The following is an 18,393-nucleotide window of genomic DNA, read 5'->3' on the forward strand; positions in this document are numbered from 1 at the left end:
GCACAAAGGAACCGAGACAAACACCGAAGTTGGTGTGATCGATGGCTGATGACATTATGTAACGTAATGTGGGAGGGAGACAGAAGAAGAAGGCCCCAGATATTATCTAGAAGGGAAATAAACTATAGGAGTTGACAGCGCCCCTAACCTGTCGCTTGAGTCCCACATTAGGAGAACAGTAAAGAAGACGAACAATTTGCTGGCAAGCAATAAAATAGCATACAATATAATCAGCGACTTTAGGCAGGAACTAGAATATACTTCTTAAGAGTGTGTGTGGGTGGGTGGGTGTGTGTGGAAGCAAGTCATTACAGAACAATCAGATAAAGAAGGAAACAGCTAAATTTGTGTAGGTACAAAGGAAACAGCAAAATTTGTGTAGGTACAAAGGAAACAGCAAAATTTGTGTAGGTACAAAGGAAACAGCAAAATTTGTGTAGGTACAAACTGTTCAAAATATTTTCCCGCGTGTGTAGCCAATTGCATTACCTCAGGACGGAGCTGCCAGCATTACCAACAGAAGAAACGGAACATGGAACTTAACCAACTCGCTTGGCCATTATCTAACTTTACACAGTTTGAATAAAAATAGAAAAGTTTTTAATGGCTTGGGCTTCCATTAGTGTATAAGAGCATTAAATACCTCATAAGTCTCTCCAGAGGATGGGTGGATCCGTAATACACTCGAGTGGAAGCCGAACTAATAAAAGATATGGCTTTCCCTTCCGTCAAAACCTCTGATATACACCACACTCCTGCCTCGGGAACCCCTGGTGTTGCGTGGTTGTCCGCGTGATGTGAGTAGGTGCAGGAAAACTGAGGAATGCGCTGCGTCCTCACAATGGAAGCTGCTGCGTCTTAGGCAAAAGGTGGGGGGGGGGTCCTTTTAATACGTAGACTTGTTGTCTGTAGCGTCGGAAAGAAGGGGTCGTGTCCAGAACGCAGAGGAGAGTGTGTAACTTGCGCATGTCTGGGGAGCGTAGTTCCAGGTGGGTACATGTTTAGTGGAGTGGATTTGAAGAACTGTCTGGGTGGGGTGGGGGTGGGGCGTTGTTTAGTGCCTGTCGAGTTATTTTTGTGTGTTTATGTTTCGTCAGGGTTGTTTTTGTTGTGGGAGGGCAAGGATCTGTGGGTAGAGGCTGCTGAGGTGTGAGGCACGGAAGGGAATTTGAGTGCGTGGCTTCGGGGAGGAGGTCGAGCGTGTGGCTGAGGCAAGGGGTTAGAGTGCGTGCTGGTGTCGAAGTCATATTCACCAGTCCAACGAGAGAGAATTTTTACGATATAATGGCTTTATAATTCCTACTGGAACAAAAAAAAAAAAAAAAAAAAAAAAAAACAGCAGCCAACACTTGCGTATGAGCAACCTGTCACAACATTTTGACATCCAGTTCGTAGACACGTTATCCCAACCTATCTATTAGAGTTTAGGTGCAAAAATCTATTTAAGATTTTATTTTGTTTAAGGTATCTGAAACTTTTTGGTATAATCATCGGTGTCAATAATTTTCTGTCACTCGTAAAAAATGTAATTATGAAATGGCAGACAGGAAACAGATTCATATCTGTTCGTTGCGAACGTCGGTGTGATTAATTTCTGTGGTTACGAGTATAAAGTCTTGTACTCGTGTTGCTGTTTCTCTTAACCTCATCTTTAATCCTATAATTGCACACACACACACACACACACACACACACACACTAGCCTAAGCTAGATGATTATCCATCGACTATCCCTGAGGGGAGGATGAACACCTGGGTTGGATAGGGGCCACCCGCCACGCCTACGATTCGAACCCCTGGGGTGCCCGACCCCGGGCGGGCCTGGGCTGATTCATGGTCAGTAACGCTTACTACAGCACGGAGCCACGCACCAAGTGAATTCTTCCCAGTTGACAGAAATCCTCACCTCCTGTATTATCATCTTCCAAAAGAGAGAGCAAATGAAGGCACCAGGGCAAGGGTTAATCCTTCAAAGACCAGTCGTCTGTTCTTGACGCTACCTGGCTAACGCGAGAAATGGCAAAGAAACGCGTGAGAAATGTTATTACTATTACTATCATTACCGTCATTAACATAAGTATCAAATATAAATACTTCCCACGTATTCCCCGCGTATCGTAAAAGGCGACTAAAAGGGGAGGGAGCAATCATCCTCTCCAGTTTCGACTTTTCCAAAAGGAACAGAGAATGTGGCCAGGTGAGGATTTTTCCTCCCGCTCAATCCTCTTGTCTTTAACGCTACCTCGCTAACGCGAGAAATGGCGAATATGTACGGGAGAAAAAAATGAATAAACGAAAGAAATATCACAATCATTACTAATATATATATATACGCTCACAAATGCTGATTTTGTGAGGCGATGCCCCGTGCTAGCGGCGAACAGCCCAAGATGGCTCCGTTGCTTGCTGGTGACGTCAGAGCCTGATGGGAGAGTAATAGTCCCTGGGGATTACTGTCGCTGAGTGGGAGCGGGGGGAGGCATGGAGGAAGGGGAGGTGAGAGTGGGAGGGAGGGGGGAAGGGGAGGTGAGGTGAGGGAGGGAGGGGGAAAAGGGAGGTGAGGTGAGGGAGGGGAGAGGGGAGGTTGGTGTCTGGGTTAGAGAGAGAGAGAGAGAGAGAGAGAGAGAGAGAGAGAGAGAGAGAGAGAGAGAGAGAGAGAGAGAGGATAACGATGCTAACATCCACCCCTAAACGATTGGATTTCAGAGACAAAGTGCATGAGGCTCACGGCAACATATTTACGCCCGGGAATTTCTTCCATACAGGAACGGCTACACAAGGCAATTTCCCGCCTATCTTCCACTACTGGCTTCTGCTCTACACAGTCCGCCAGTAGAAGCGTTAAAATAAACAATATCTGAACGTTTTTATGATCTTGTTTTTAGTGGAAGTGGTGTCTGGTGCGTTTATAAAAAAAAAAAAAACCTTACACCATTCTGGAGTCGAAGCTGTAATCTTATTGTTTTTCCCTTGTTGGGTACGATCTGTTGTTCATTAGTTCCCATGCTTTGTGTTTTTTTATTCTGGCTGTGGAGGAGAGAGAGAGAGAGAGAGAGAGAGAGAGAGAGAGAGAGAGAGAGAGAGAGAGAGAGAGAGAGAGAGAGAGAGAGAGAGAGAGAGAGCTGTATTAACTGTTCTTTTCTCCATAATTCCAGGTCGTGGATCAGTCACGTTGTGGGAGCAAGTGTACATGAGTGAACAGTGGCCTCACCTTCAGCGCCCCGGGAGGTGAGGGAGGAGGAGGGAGGTTGTCCTCACCATGGAACAGCAGCAGACGTGCGCCGGCCGGCCGTGCAGCGACACCTGACGGAAATGGTACATTACTACAAGACAATCTGCACCGAAGTTTCTGTCCACGTAACATCAGAGAAATGTAGCTATATATACGAAAAAAAAAATTGCTTGTACAACACAGGCGATCGTAAAACTACTGTAACTATCTACTGAACATTAAGAAAACAGAGAAAGCAAAGTGGGGAGCAAAGACTGAGTGAAAACTTGCGAAATACAGTTGGAAATAAAACTGGTGGGTTTATTGGTTGGTTATCTGGGCTGAAGGTCTATTTGAACTGCCAAGGTAGGTCATCAAAAGCCGTCAAGTCTTATATAACGACCAACCGAAAAATCCTGAACACCTTCAACTAATGATAATTCTCCGGCCATTCAAGTACGGGAAGTAAAAGATGAAACCAAATACAAAGTAAAAAAAATATATACATAATATAATCAAATACCCTAATAAAAACGCGAAGTGGTTGACACCAAAACTAATAACGTCACAAACAATAGAATAAAATTATTAACGTGAGGGGCAAAAAAAAAAAATAATTCATTAGTTCAACAGAGAATGGGCGGAAAGGGATAGGCTAAGATCTTTAGCACTCGGAAAAATTGCTCTTGATTTCCCTGACGATTGTCTAGCTCCTCCTAACCAGTTACCCGAGACCGTAAAATAGTGCCTAAGAATTCAGTGGAAATGGCGGGCGAGGCAGGACTAAAACACTACCGAAGTGCCACAGATGCAGCGGAGGAATGATTAGAGTCTCAAGGAAAACGACGGAAGCACTGGCCGAACTTACGTCATATTACAAACATCTTTCCTCAAGTTATTTTTCTCTAATACAGGACAACGTTAGAAAGTGCTGATGCTTGAGTACGTGTGCCGCTAACATATACCCATACAGGAAAAGAAAAATATACACATATATTTATCAGTGTAACTAAAGCGTAACTATGTGAAGAAACGGATTTAGTTATATGAAAACATTGGTGTCCAGCGAAAAATGGGATGAAAGAACCTGCAAAATACATCCACTGGATATAGAATGAAGGCTTTTCGCATCCAGTGGTAGATGGTGTTCAAGACAGGTCCATAAAAACACACAGATAGGCTATGTAGCGATGAACTCCCACCCACTTGGGCAAGCATAACGAACATTAAAGATAGGATGAGAAGGCATGGTGACGTTGCAGCTAATCATGGACGTGACCCCAAAACCTGATTGTGACCCACATTTCAGCGTGGCCACAAGAGCCAAGTTGGACAGCTATTAAGAAACTCATGAATTTCATCACAACGCAGAATATAATTTACGTGTGACATTAACATCTGATAATGGGTAAATTAACATTATGGAATAGGTAGTGCATTTGACAAGACACTTTCAGATGAAAGTTTATACGACTTAGCACTAATGTTTGTATGGTGAAATTAAGAAGCTGCCGAATGCATACATATAGACAATATATAAATCATGGAACAGTCTTAAGGGCAAACGAGAGCCTTACATACTGAACTACACAATACTGATAAAATGTTAGAAGAAATTACCGTATAAACAGACAAAATATGGAAAACAGTACATATGAAATATTATACATAAGAAAAATAAGCGTATTACGTAAAACAAAGAACTGGAAATAGCTAAACAATTCAATGATTTATATATACATGAAAGCTAAGACCTAGAAAAGGTGACAGGCAAAAAAATCAAATAATCAGAAAATATTGTGCAAACCAGAGGACGAGATAGGGAAACAACAATAAAAATACTAACGGCTGACCAAATGTGAAGACCCGAGTCGAGTTCGACCTCCACAATCCAGTAGGTGTAGTCAGCGAGGAGGAACGCAAACAATATCCACGTACATAAAAAAAAAAAGAATAAAAGAATGTTTTTGTTAATAATGACCCTGCTTTGGTGACATATGGCGGCTATCACCCCATTTAAGTCCCATACACTACTGAAAATGCGTGAGTACTCTGTACCTTGTGCACAAATCTAACTCGCACGTCGAAGTTCTAGATTGTGGGTTTAAATCACTATTAACTGCCGACTGCCATACTACATCTGACAGAAAATGAGGGTAGAGGGTCGTGCGGTGGGGGCGCTGCCTGACTCCCTTCTGAGCCAGATCATCCACGACCTCCAGGCCTTCCCCAACGAGACCGTTGACTTCGGCAAGCCTCACCTCCGCCGTTCCCTCCAGCACGTCTACCCGCTCTTCCTCGTCCTGTACACCCTCCTGGTCGTGCTGGGATCCCTCGGCAACGCTGCCATGATCGCCCACATCCTTCGTCGGCGCCTGTACAGGGATCCCACCAACGCCTACATCATGAACATCGGGGTGTGCAACTTCATCATGAGCCTGATCCTCCTGCCGCTCTCCGTGGCCATACTGCTCATACAGAACTGGATCTTCGGCAGTTTCCTCTGCTACTTTGTGCCCATGTTGCAGGTCAGTGGGACACCATGTTGCAGGTCAGTGGGACAAGCTCTTCATAGTTAATTAATGACCGAATTTTCTCCCAAGGGCTGGAATTCTCTCTCTCTCTCTCTCTCTCTCTCTCTCTCTCTCTCTCTCTCTCTCTCTCTCTAGTGGGAGTCATCTTTTATCCTCATTGAGGCTCTTGCAGCGCTCGGGAAGCCGTCCACGTCCGCCAGTCTGGACCACAAGTCATACAGGGCAGTGATGTGTGTGTACATCCGTAGCGAGTGCACGATGCGAGATGCCCCAAGCGAATGCACGATGCTCAACAGTTAAGTAGAGCTGTCACTTGCGTGTAAGATTATCATTACAGATAATATTAAGGTACCAACATCTGGGCAATTTGAAGAACAGAAAATAAATCACTATAAAAATGTGCACTAATTCAGGAGAAAACACCACGTACACTGGAGAACAACAACAAAATTTTTCTTTTAACGGGAAACTAACTTGGATTCAAGACTTAAAACAAAAATTTTAACGATCGTGTCATAAAAACATCAAAACACACACACATCATATATATATATATATATATATATATATATATATATATATATATATATATATATATATATATATATATATATACAGAGATATAGGTAACAGTCAGTAGAGTGTTATACTGCTGCAATAATGCCTCCCAAATGAAGCTAAAGTCTAACATGGAATTAGACATGTGTGCAATAACCAGCAGCAGGAGCTCGTCTGCCGACACCCCTATAATGGCTGGGGTTAATAAGAGGGAGCGAGAGGCGGCAGCTGCTGCTGAGGGTGTTAGTGGTGGTGATGGTGGTGATGGTGATGGTAGTGGTGGTGATGGTGATGGTAGTGGTGGTGATGGTGATGGTAGTGGTGGTGATGGTGGTTGTGATGATAGTGATAGTGATGGTAGTGGTGGTGATGGTGGTTGTGATGACACTGATAACAAATGGTGATGGTGATGGTGGTAATGACTGTGATAGTGATGGTAGTGATTGTGATGGTGATACTGAGTGGTCTTGGTGACGGTAATGATGGTGATGGTAGTGTTAGTGGTGATCGGTGGTGATGGTGATGATGATGATGATGGTAATTCGTACCGTCAAGCTCAGGGGCAGTTATCACGACGTAAGAAGCTACCTATCCCTCATAACCACACAACACAAGGTGCTCCTCACCCTATGCACAATACATACAACAAATAACAACACGTTAGACGAAGGTAAACAATGTTTCAGATCCGGCACATTTCAAGATCAGTCCATCTCACCATCCGGTACATTTCAGGACATCTCCTAACAGCCCAGAAACAAAACAACAATCACAACATCTGAAAAACCGTATAAAAAAAACAACACATTATGATTCCTGACACATCACGAAAATAGACGTAAAATATTTAGTCTCCGGGCGAAGACCAACATGTAGAAAACGGAGGCAGAATGTTATGACCCAGCAGCCGGGGAGGGGGAGACGCCCTGAGCCTTCTGTCCGTATCCTTCATTACACATCCACTTCCCTCGATATACGATAAACGCTCACGTCTCGCATACCGCTGCTCCTCCCCAGTCTTATAGCGCACCAGGAGAGAGAGAGAGAGAGAGAGAGAGAGAGAGAGAGAGAGAGAGAGAGAGAGAGAGAGAGAGAGAGAGAGAGAGAGAGAATCGTCTACACATTTCCCTGGTCCATTACGGAGGGCATGATCTACATCTATCTACGTGGGAGGTAGACGGCTGGAGCGAAGCGATACCGATCGTAAACAAAAATGGGTAACGGTCATCCCAGACGTGACCATATACACACACACACACAAGATGGCCGCCATCCGTCGGCGGGAAAGGCGTCGTTGTTGTCGCCAGCCAGCCAGCCACTCTGGACGGTCGGTCACCCAACTCAGGACTCCACGTAAGTCTCGTGTGTGTGTGTGTGTGTGAAAGGGGGGGTGGGGGAAGACACACACACACACACACACACACAACCTAATGTAATTCAAAATTAAAAGCAGTGACGTGCATGTCATTCCGTGATCTAATTACCTTGTTTCTTGTACTGTAGCTTATCTTACTAGCAGATCTGGTCCCTCCGGACTTTTCCCCAACTCGCTCCCTAGCGAGGGAGGGCTGGGGGAAGGGCGCGCCGCTGTATTCCGACGGAGGTCGGTGGAATTTCTCCACTGATATATAACCATCCATCCCTCGCTCATTTTTTTTTCTTATCTTCATACCTCCCGCCATATTGCCGGTACAACCTCCCCGTTCCACAGCAAAACACTTTTTCCCCAACATATGTCTGTATATATCAAATCCAGCAGCCGGCAATTTCTATCCTGCCGAGGAAACTGATGAATTATTAGCAACCATCTGTGTGTATGGAAGGAAGGTGTGTAGGTGTAGGGTATCTGGTCAGTGTGTATGGAAGGAAGGTGTGTAGGTGTAGGGTATCTGGTCAGTGTGTATGGAAGGGAGGTGTGTAGGTGTAGGGCATCTGGTCAGTGTGTATGGAAGGGAGGTGTGTAGGTGTAGGGCATCTGGTCAGTGTGTATGGAAGGGAGGTGTGTAGGTGTAGGGTATCTGGTCAGTGTGTATGGAAGGAAGGTGTGCAGGTGTAGGGCATCTGGTCAGTGTGTATGGAAGGAAGGTGTGTATGTGTAGGGTATCTGGTCAGTGACCGTCCGTCCTGCATCTCCCTCGTCCTGTCTACGGACGGAGGACAGGACCGGCTCGTTCTTAATATAACCTATGAACGCGAGACCCGACGCTGAAGTTACATAATATATATATAAAAAAATTGGAGTTTGTTACTTTCACTCACGAAAAGTGTCGTCTGGTGCTGAGGAGAGAGAGTATCTCTCTCTCTCTCTCTCTCTCTCTCTCTCTCTCTCTCTCTCTCTCTCTCTCTCTCTCTCTCTCTCGTGGAGCAGATCAAAGGCTTGCTTGCTGATGCTTCCGGCTGGGGGGAGGGGGGGGGTTGTGTGTGGGCCAGGAGACCAACCCCCTCCCCCTCCACCACCCGCCCGTGTCGTGAGGAGGAGGGCGCAGGTCGTAGCTAAAGGGTTCACGGCAAAGTGTGTGTCGCAGGCAACAACAAAAAAAACGGACTGAATGCACGGCGGGTGCGTGAAGTGCGTCAGCTTTATGGTACACTTCCAAGAAAATGAGAGAGAGAGAGAGAGAGAGAGAGAGAGAGAGAGAGAGAGAGAGAGAGAGAGAGAGAGAGAGAGAGAGAGAGAGAGAGCATATCGCCACTCATACACGTCCTGAAATAGTGACCTGAACACGAAAAACATTAACACTTAACTCGAGTGTCAACCATGAGAGTGCGCGTCAGCCACGTCAGAGTAACGGGTCACAAGACACAATCAACAACACAGGTCAACGTAATGGAGTCATGAAGGCACAGCGGGCTAATAACATACACTGGTGCTCCCTCCTCCCTCACCCTGCACTGAGGATCCCTGCTGTTCACGCGTACGTACGTGTGTGCAAGTCGTTGTGAACATTCCACGTGCACATGCGCTACACACACACAAAGGCACAAAAACACCTCACCCAAAACACGACTTGTGCCAGAAATGTCACGCCAGGAACATACAATGCTCACCCACACAGAGCGTGGGTTGAACACGGGACAGAAGCTTATGCCAGGGGTGGAACTGGCGGCGAATACTTACATAACTCTCAAGTCAGAACATGATCGACCTGAATCTTCACAATAACTAATACATGAAAATATATGAAACACACAGACTTTGTATGGTAACACATGGATTATCAAAAACATAATGCTAAACCGATTTATTAACCCGTGGACCAATTTCAATGACAATCCTGGTGCTACCCAGGACCATTGTAAAGGCTTCAGAGTAGCCCAATGCTGCGCTACTTCCAGTGGCAGGGAAATACAGGCTCCTTTGGAGTGAGAAGTCCTTTGATGACGCTTTACTCGCCACGATATAAGCCTCGCCAACGGCAACTTCCCACTCACGGTGTACGCTCTTGCAGGCGGAGCCCGGTAACACCCGTTACAGCATGTAAATCAATATATGAAGACTAATAACCATAACTGCTCGTTAACTCGTTAATGCAAGTAAACCTGAGCCGTTCTTAACGTGTCGTTAATACTTGGTTAAGTAAGGTCACATTGGCTGGCGACAACAACGCTATGTTATGTAGCTGGCGTACTCGGTATACAGCACATGAATTCTACTCACGATCTGGAATGAATACATAAACGTAAATCATATATATATATATATATATATATATATATATATATATATATATATATATATATATATATATATATATATAAGAGAGACCACGAACCCTAATACCCCACCTGGCGAACGTATGGTTCGGATCCAGAGTGAGTGTTCGCGTAGCAGCAGATGGCAGCGTCTTCAGCTAAAGGTAGCCAGATATAAACAGGACCTTGACGTGGGTTCATCTCTCCCAGTCTTGAAGTCTTCCCCCTCCTCCTACTCTTCACTAATACTTCTTATAAACAAGTAGACAACATCTGACGCGGGTCACACGTCATGTGTTCGGTGTGTGGTACGAATCCAAGAGTGAATCAGTTCAGAAAAACTTAAGTTATGATTTTTTCCCGAATTTCTCACGAAATTCCTTCCGAGCGGATGTCGGACGACAGGTTATCTGGGCTCTAGACCCATCAACAGCCAGGGTTAGTACGGCTTAATCTTGAACACCTTCTTCAAGTGTTTAAACTAATTCTGTAACCATACACACACCTACAATATGATTCGATACATAAAGCTGATACCAAACTAAAATAACAAAAAATTGTTCTCGAACCACAAGTTAGCTTCAAACTACTTTCGGGCCATCGAAAGAGTGACTTTCTGAAAGAATAAATAATGTACTTTTGAGAAATTTTCTCGTCGCTCTCAAACAAATAACAAAAGTTATCAACGTTGATTCTGAACTGACACACTAAATTTCTACGATACGCCAGCGACATTTATTACTATGGCTGCAACAGTGTTAAGTGTTTCTCTGCCTGGGTTGTGGCCAGACACTTCTGGTGGTGGTGGCTCCACCTGTAGCTCAATCTTAAAATAAAATATATAATTATACATGAACTGCGATGATCATTCTCTTGCTCATTATAAACCCAAATATTTTCTATACATAATACATATTTTCCTCTTTTTCCCACTTACAAGCGAGATAAAAAAAATCATTTGAAAACTTTGAACTTTTGATGTCAAATGACGCCATGGGTCGCCCAAGCCCCTGAGTTTACCGTAGAACTATCACATTCTTTTTTTTCATTTTCGCCAAATTAACCTTAACTTTACAACAATATTCTACAAAATCGAAAGTATTAAAAAACTTGCATCGTATTACGCTAATTACATTCTATTAAAGGTCCGTATATTATCTGAACAAAGTGAGTACCATCATTAGTCAAGGAAATTAGATTAAAACTCATTCTCAGGTATTTAGGAAAATTTTTAATCATCAGTTTCCGTGACGTAATAAAGAATTCAATTCATTCCGTATAAACATATTTTATGATACCATATTTTAGGATGAAGTCATTACTGATTTTCAAAGGATGAAGTTTTATTATTCCATATTTAAGATATTTTTGAGTTCCATTATGAAAATATACCAATCAATAGTAGAAAAATATAGAAACGTCTATAAAAAATTAAATAGCAGACGTGCATATATCAAAGGTTGTTTACCTTTTACCATGTCATACTCTTTTTACCTTAAAATTAAATGTGCAGTGCTTATTTACATACTCGATCACGCGTGAATTGAATTTATTAAGGACGAAGCAATTCATCACAATTTACGCGCCACACGTATCCACTTCTAAGCCCACTACACTGCAGTAACACACGGGCCGACCTGTGCCAGTAATGGCACCCCGAGCCATTACTGGCACCCCGAGCACACACACACCCGACCTGTGCCAGTGATGGTACCCCAAGCACACACACCCGAGAACGGGGGGTCAGACATATATATATTGACACTGTGAAACTGTAGGGTTGGGTCTGTTGTGAGGGGTCTCATGTGATAGTATGCAATGCATCTATATATATATATATATATATATATATATGTATATATTCCTATGAGTCCACGGGGAAAATGAAACACGAAAAGTTCCCAAGTGCACTTTCGTGTAATAATCACATCAGGGGAGACACAAGAGAGAAATATAACAGTCAGTTGATATACATCGAAGAGACGAAGCTAGGACGCCATTTGGTAAGCATGCGATTGTCCAAAACCAAGGAATATCTTGATCACGCGCAAAATTGTGATCCTTTCCAATATATATATATATATATATATATATATATATATATATATATATATATATATATATATATATTAGTATACGGCCCTTTACCACACACAAACTTGAAGACAACTTTCCAAAACTGTGGGCCAAGTTCTTGAAAAATGAGTCGCGTGGGATGTGTGGTGTTGGTAACGAGGGAGTGCAGCACTGGGCGGATGTGAAGGGATGCGGCGCTGGGGCGGGAGGTGTTGCTTCCCATCCGCCACACAACCTCCTCTACCACCTTCCCCCTCGCACAACAACAACAACAACAATAACAACATCCTCGCCCAGTCAGGAAGTCAATTAATCTTTTAAACAAAAACTGAAACATGAAAAAATTTGAGGCAATTGTTTGTCTTATGACAGTGTAGCGAGTCCTCATTCCCTGTGAGCCAGAAGGCGGAGTCAGGCCAACATCCGAATCAAATATGAGCAAAACGCAATCTTAAAAAGAAAAAAGAAAACAAAATTCACGCTGTGGAAGTGCAACACATTTTCTTATTAAAAACAAATATTTTGTTGCAGATCAGGGTAATATTTTGTAATATTTTCTCCTCTAGTCTTCATGATGAGTAAAGAAAATATACAAAATCAATTCTGACTAGCTTGTAACTCATTTACAATGAGAGGAACAAGTGCACATCTTCACTTTACCTTACTTATACTCACCTTAAAGTAACCAATGGCGCTTCCCTTAAGTAAAAATATTAAGATAATACACGCAGGCTCTCTCTCCCTCTGAGTATCAGGTCCAACTTCATGTTAGGACAACTTCACACTGAACTCTTTGAGTACCACGACTTAACAATGAGTACGACGACTGGACATCTTGGGTACGACGACTCGCTCACAACCCCCTGAGTGCGATGAGTGTGGTCACCTTACTCAACGGGCTGAGTCGTCGTTCTAATGGCCCTGGGAGTGAGGTGTTTATACATCCACGGCGGCTTCAGTACAGATTGTAAAATATAACACCAAACGACTGGAGACTCAGTATTATCTACGACCTTCGTTCTCCTCTTAAACCTTACCGACCACAAGAAAAAAAAGAGGGATTATCTAAAACGCGAGGAGAGAACTTAAAACCCGAGAGCCTAGATTATACAACATGGAGCGAGAGGCGAGGCGAGGTGATGCTTTGAAAAACCCCAGGCGTTTCGGGGGACAACATAAAGTGGAACGAAAGGGAAGTGAACCGAATAACAATAATAATAATAATAGTAATAATAATAATAATTTTTCTTTCTTTCTTTTAAACTATTCGCCATTTCCCGCGTTAGCGAGGTAGCGTTAGGAACAGAGGACTGGGCCTTTTTTGGAATATCCTCACCTGGCCCCCTCTGTTCCTTCTTTTGGAAAATAAAAAAAAAAAAAAAAACGAGAGGGGAGGATTTCCAGCCCCCCGCTCCCTCCCCTTTTAGTCGCCTTCTACGACACGCAGGGAATACGTGAGAAGTATTCTTAATCCCCTATCCCCAGGGATAAATAATAATAATAATAATAATAATAATATAATAATAATAATAATAATAATAATAATAATAATAATAATAATAATAATGAAGGTGGCTGAGCGCGAGGTACGACGGCATATTTATTCCAAACTTGAATGTGAACGTGGAAGAGATAAACCACTGCCAGTCCTGCGTCACGGTGACGCCCCTGAGACATGAGGGCTGAGGCAGTCTTGACGTCAGTCAGATCAGCCGATTTTTGTCTACCAGTCGAACAGCTGATTGCGACGGTGTGCCGTCATTGTGGGTTCATCCTTGTGCGTGCCAGGTGTCGTGTGTGTGTGTGTGTGTGTGTGTGTGTGTGTGTTCGTACTGTACAGGGAAGCAATGCTACACTGGTGGGGCCTCATCAGTTGAACCGTCTCTACTGTCATACAACGTCCTTAACTTTAGTACGGTGTCCACATTGACTATTTCTTCATGCACTTTATTCCATTCCTCCACCTTTCATACTATCATAAGTACGTCTATACATCCCACCCAACAAGTTTCTTGTCTGTTATGTAATGGCCTAGTTCGGTCTTTTCTTTCTGCCTTGCATACACACGCGGGTCGCTGGCATTCAGTGCACAAACACACACCCTCTCCACCTCACTTACAACACTTGACAATAAGTAACTCACACGACTCCCTATATTCTCAACTTTATGTTGTACTTGAGTGGGAGCTGCGCCCAAGCCCGAGTCTTGCCTAATGGCAAAATCTTGTCCATGATACTTGTGGGCTGGTACTCTCTCTCTCTCTCTCTCTCTCTCTCTCTCTCTCTCTCATCCTCCATGACACTCTGAAAATCATTTTACCTCCTGCCAACCGTATATCTATAACTACAACCCTTGTATCTGTATCATTACCTTTAAATCATAATCCTAATTTTACACCACCACCCTTATATTTACGTCAACCTCACATTTACATCACCAACCTTACATTTACATCACCAACCTTACATTTACATCACCAACCTTATATTTACATCACCAGTCTTACATTTATATTATCATTCTTGAATTTACACCAAACTTATACTTGCATCGCCATCCTTACATTTACATCGACAACCTTACAGTTACATCATTAACCTTACATTTACATCAACAACTTTACAATTACATCCCCAAATAATATTCACATCACCATCCATACGTTTCCCGTGAAAACTGACTGTTGCTCCTCCCACTTCACTGCCAATCAGTCTTGACTGTCAAACTTCCAGTCAGCCGGGTGATCCTGACCAGTTTCATTATTAGTAAAATCTCTCTAACCTGATGGTAATTGATCTTTAAACTACTTCCAAATATATGTGGTGTGGGTGTCATGCCTTACAGTGTATGTTTCCTAGGAATTCTGCATGCACTCATATATATATATATATATATATATATATATATATATATATATATATATATATATATGATAGATAGATAGATAGATAGATAAATATATGTAGGGAAGTGTGTATATATGGAACCCAGATCATAAGTATTCATTTCTTCAATGGAAAAAAAAAAAAAACACTGAAAAATACTGATGGTAGAGAGGAAAGGAGGAGAGGAAGTGGGCGAGACGGGAGGAGAGAGCCGGGTGCAGGAAGACATGACACAGGCAGGTGGTGATAGATGGCCCGGCTATATATACAGGGGTGACCTATACTCTAACACTAGCCCAACTTAGATCAACAGGAAACCCGTCTTGCTCTTGGCTATATATATATATATATATATATATATATATATATATATATATATATATATATATATATACTTTCCCGGTTATCTATTTTGGTGTTAAGTTTATTTCCTGAAAGCTTAAGAAGTTAGTTTTTTTTGTCTATCTTTAAAAACACGCACGTTGCAGTCAAGTCACCTGTTTCTCTTCTCTCTTCCTTCTCAAGCAAAATTGCACGTGTAGTTTGTTTTGTTTTTTTTTTACATAATATGGGGAGGCTTCTTTACTCGTGGGGCTTTACTTCTTACACTTTAACGAGAACAAAATATTACCACTAGGCAGGTCTAACGCGTAGCGCTCACTGCTGGAATATGAGTAATACTGGGTCGTGTAAGTGACATGTTAAGCGTTAACATGGAGACGGCGTGTGTTTGTAGGTTCAACGCTAAAGACTCACGTTTATGTAATAATAAAAGACGGCATCTTGGGTCAAGAATTGGAACGCTTGAAGGTTGGGGGGGGGGGGGGGGGATGTGAGGACGATAATAACGTATTCCGTGCAAATAAGATGACTTTAAAAACCTTAAACACTGCTATTAAGCCCAGCTAACCTATCATAGCCTAGCCCAGCCTCGCCTACCTTAACCTGCCCTACATTGAACGAACGTTTAACAAAATACGTTCCGTGTGCATGTTTATCAAAATACGTTCCGTGTGCATGTTTCTCACACTTAAATACACAATATGTAAAGCTATGATAAACAAAAACTTAATGGAACTGTTATTGTAGGTGAGGGCGAGGAAAAACGGTGCCCGTAAACTTCAGTTTTAAGTAAGCGTTATATACACCAACCTTGAGAACGGCCGCTTAGCACGCCATACTTCAACGCTTCCTCCTTTCATCACGAGAAAATCGACGTTGATTTCGCGACTCAAAAGACTTCGACCGGTATGCAGGACACTTACTGATGAATCTCATAACTACGGTGGCAGTGCCGAGCTGCGATCCAGCGAGCGAGGCGACGATGAACGATAAATCATGACAATTCAAGCAGCAAGTGACACACATTTTCCCGGCTGCAACGCAATCACAAAATTCTAGAATAAGCCATAGTTGAGGGTTGTCTTATATATATATATATATATATATATATATATATATATATATATATATATATATATATATATATATATATATGAGTATTAAACGCTAAATATATAATATTACAATTCTAAAGAAAAATAAGAGACTGTACTGGAGGGAGTTTGATTGTGAGGCCAGGAATATTAGTGGAACACAGGCTGGGAGACGGCACAGAGGTCTGCTCACACGACTCGCTTTGTACCTGGTCTCGCTCCTTCGGAGAAAAATCATTATTGCTTTTCTGTCTCCCGTCGCAAATTTGTCCGTTTCTTAATAACTGAAGCCATTCTATTCGAAGAGCCGATAACTCCAATATCAAGATGGTGCGAATAAAGTAGTTTACATGTTATCGTTTCTCTTGTTTTATGAACTTCGTTTCTCTTGTTTTATGTTCCTAACTTAACCATGACACTAAAACAAGTTCTTTTCGTCCATTCTCAAAACAAGCTCCGTACCTAATGCCTTTGTAATTGTCTATGCATTTCTTACAGAACATTTCACTGTCTATATGTCGCCCTGACCTGGAAACTTGAAGGCTGTAATCTGGTCACCCCTTTCTCTTCGCTCTACCATAGAGGGCAATTTTTTTTTTTTTTTTTACCTCAGCCTCTTATTGCAGATCAGATTTCTAAATTCAAATGCCAGGTGAGTTGCTTTCCTCCATCAAGTTCCTTTAAATTTTTGATCTCGGAGCTTCTTAAAAGTATAGTGACCAGACTTGAGAGTCATAATCCAGTTCAGGTCTAACAAACGATGTAATTAGCTAATCAAACGTTTCCTGACATGAGATTTTTAATATCAGCTAACATATAGTTTGCTGTTTACGTACGCCACGGATAGCAATGTGCCCAGGAGCGAGCAGTGCTGCACACCACTAGTGACTGACGTGCGTCCTTTGAGTCCTTCCGTAAGGGGTGATCTATCCTGCCTGTGTGGAGTGCAGGAGGAGGAACAGTCTACCAGTTATTCTTGCCTGGGTGGATCTAGCCCCCCTTCATCAACGTTGACCTGGGCGAGTGCTGCTCTCTCAGTCTGCGTAACTTTTCACGCGCGTATCCCTCGGCTTTTACGGCGAAGCGCGGGTCCCAGGTCTCATCAATCTCTATCTCAAGTGAACCCCCCCCTCTCTCTCTCTCTCTCTCCCGCCACCCCCGACGAGCCCCCTCCCCACCTCCGCCCCAGCAGCCGGTTCCTCAGCCACCATCATCACCGTCATGCACCCGCCGGGAAGGAACTATTGTCATGCTAATATCCAATATGAGGCGCTGATAGAGCCCCATCCTGGAAAAAGAAGCAGCGATAAAATCCCCTATATATCATCTTTTTTTTCCACTTTTTTTTCATTTTTTTATCATTCTATTTTATTCGTTCAATGAGGAAGCTTTTACGTATGTAAAGTGACAGGTGTATTACCAGATTTCTGGAAACTTCTAATCGATGCTTAAACTCATTACAGAGCAAATCGCTTGCGTAAGGTTCAGGTCAAAGGTCACACCATCAAACCGGAGGATCGTTTCGTCGTGTTCAAGGGTCGTACCGTCGTGCTCAAGGATCGTACCGTCGTGCTCAAGGATCGTACCGTCGTGCTTAAGGATCGTACCGTCGTGCTCGAGGATCGTACCGTCCAGCTGAGATCGTACCGTCGTGCTCAAGGATCGTAACGTACCGCTGAAAGATCGTACCGTCGTGCTCAAGGATCGTACCGTACCGCTGAAAGATCGTACCGTCGTGCTCAAGGATCGTACCGTCCCGCTGAAAGATCGTACCGTCCTGCTCAAGGAGGACCGTACCGTCCCGCTGAAAGATCGTACCGTCGTGCTCGAGGGTGAGGCTGGGTGACAGGTTCCAGCGTCCTGGTGAGATCGTTCTTGACGACAGCCACCTCACGGGCACTCCACGCAGGACAACGTGTAAGATTAATGTGTTCCACTCAGGTCCCGCGTCCTTGAACTTCTTGACACACATCAGAGCCTCTCTTCTAGCATGCAGGAG

The 18,393-nt window shown here is 43.2% G+C and overlaps 1 protein-coding gene and 1 long non-coding RNA gene across 3 annotated transcripts in view; one reads left to right on the forward strand and one right to left on the reverse strand.

Annotated features, from left to right (window-relative positions):
* The window catches only part of LOC139767337 (neuropeptide Y receptor type 5-like), a 98,790-nt gene that overhangs the window by 31,434 nt on the left and 48,963 nt on the right, over positions 1-18,393 (forward strand). Inside the window, exon 2 of the mRNA XM_071696660.1 lies at positions 3,156-5,739. Within this exon, the coding sequence (XP_071552761.1) occupies positions 5,362-5,739 (378 nt within the window). The 5' untranslated portion in view covers positions 3,156-5,361. The remainder of the gene's footprint in view (positions 1-3,155; positions 5,740-18,393) is intronic.
* The window catches only part of LOC139767338 (uncharacterized), a 108,158-nt gene that overhangs the window by 4,412 nt on the left and 85,353 nt on the right, over positions 1-18,393 (reverse strand). The window contains exon 4 of one of the 2 annotated variants that reach the window (XR_011717039.1): positions 3,212-3,303. The exons of the other annotated variant lie outside the window; for it this stretch is intronic. This is a non-coding gene — a long non-coding RNA (uncharacterized lncRNA). The remainder of the gene's footprint in view (positions 1-3,211; positions 3,304-18,393) is intronic. 2 annotated transcript variants of the gene reach the window in all.

Source organism: Panulirus ornatus, chromosome 59, assembly GCF_036320965.1.
Source record: "Panulirus ornatus isolate Po-2019 chromosome 59, ASM3632096v1, whole genome shotgun sequence".
NCBI lineage: Eukaryota > Metazoa > Arthropoda > Malacostraca > Decapoda > Palinuridae > Panulirus > Panulirus ornatus.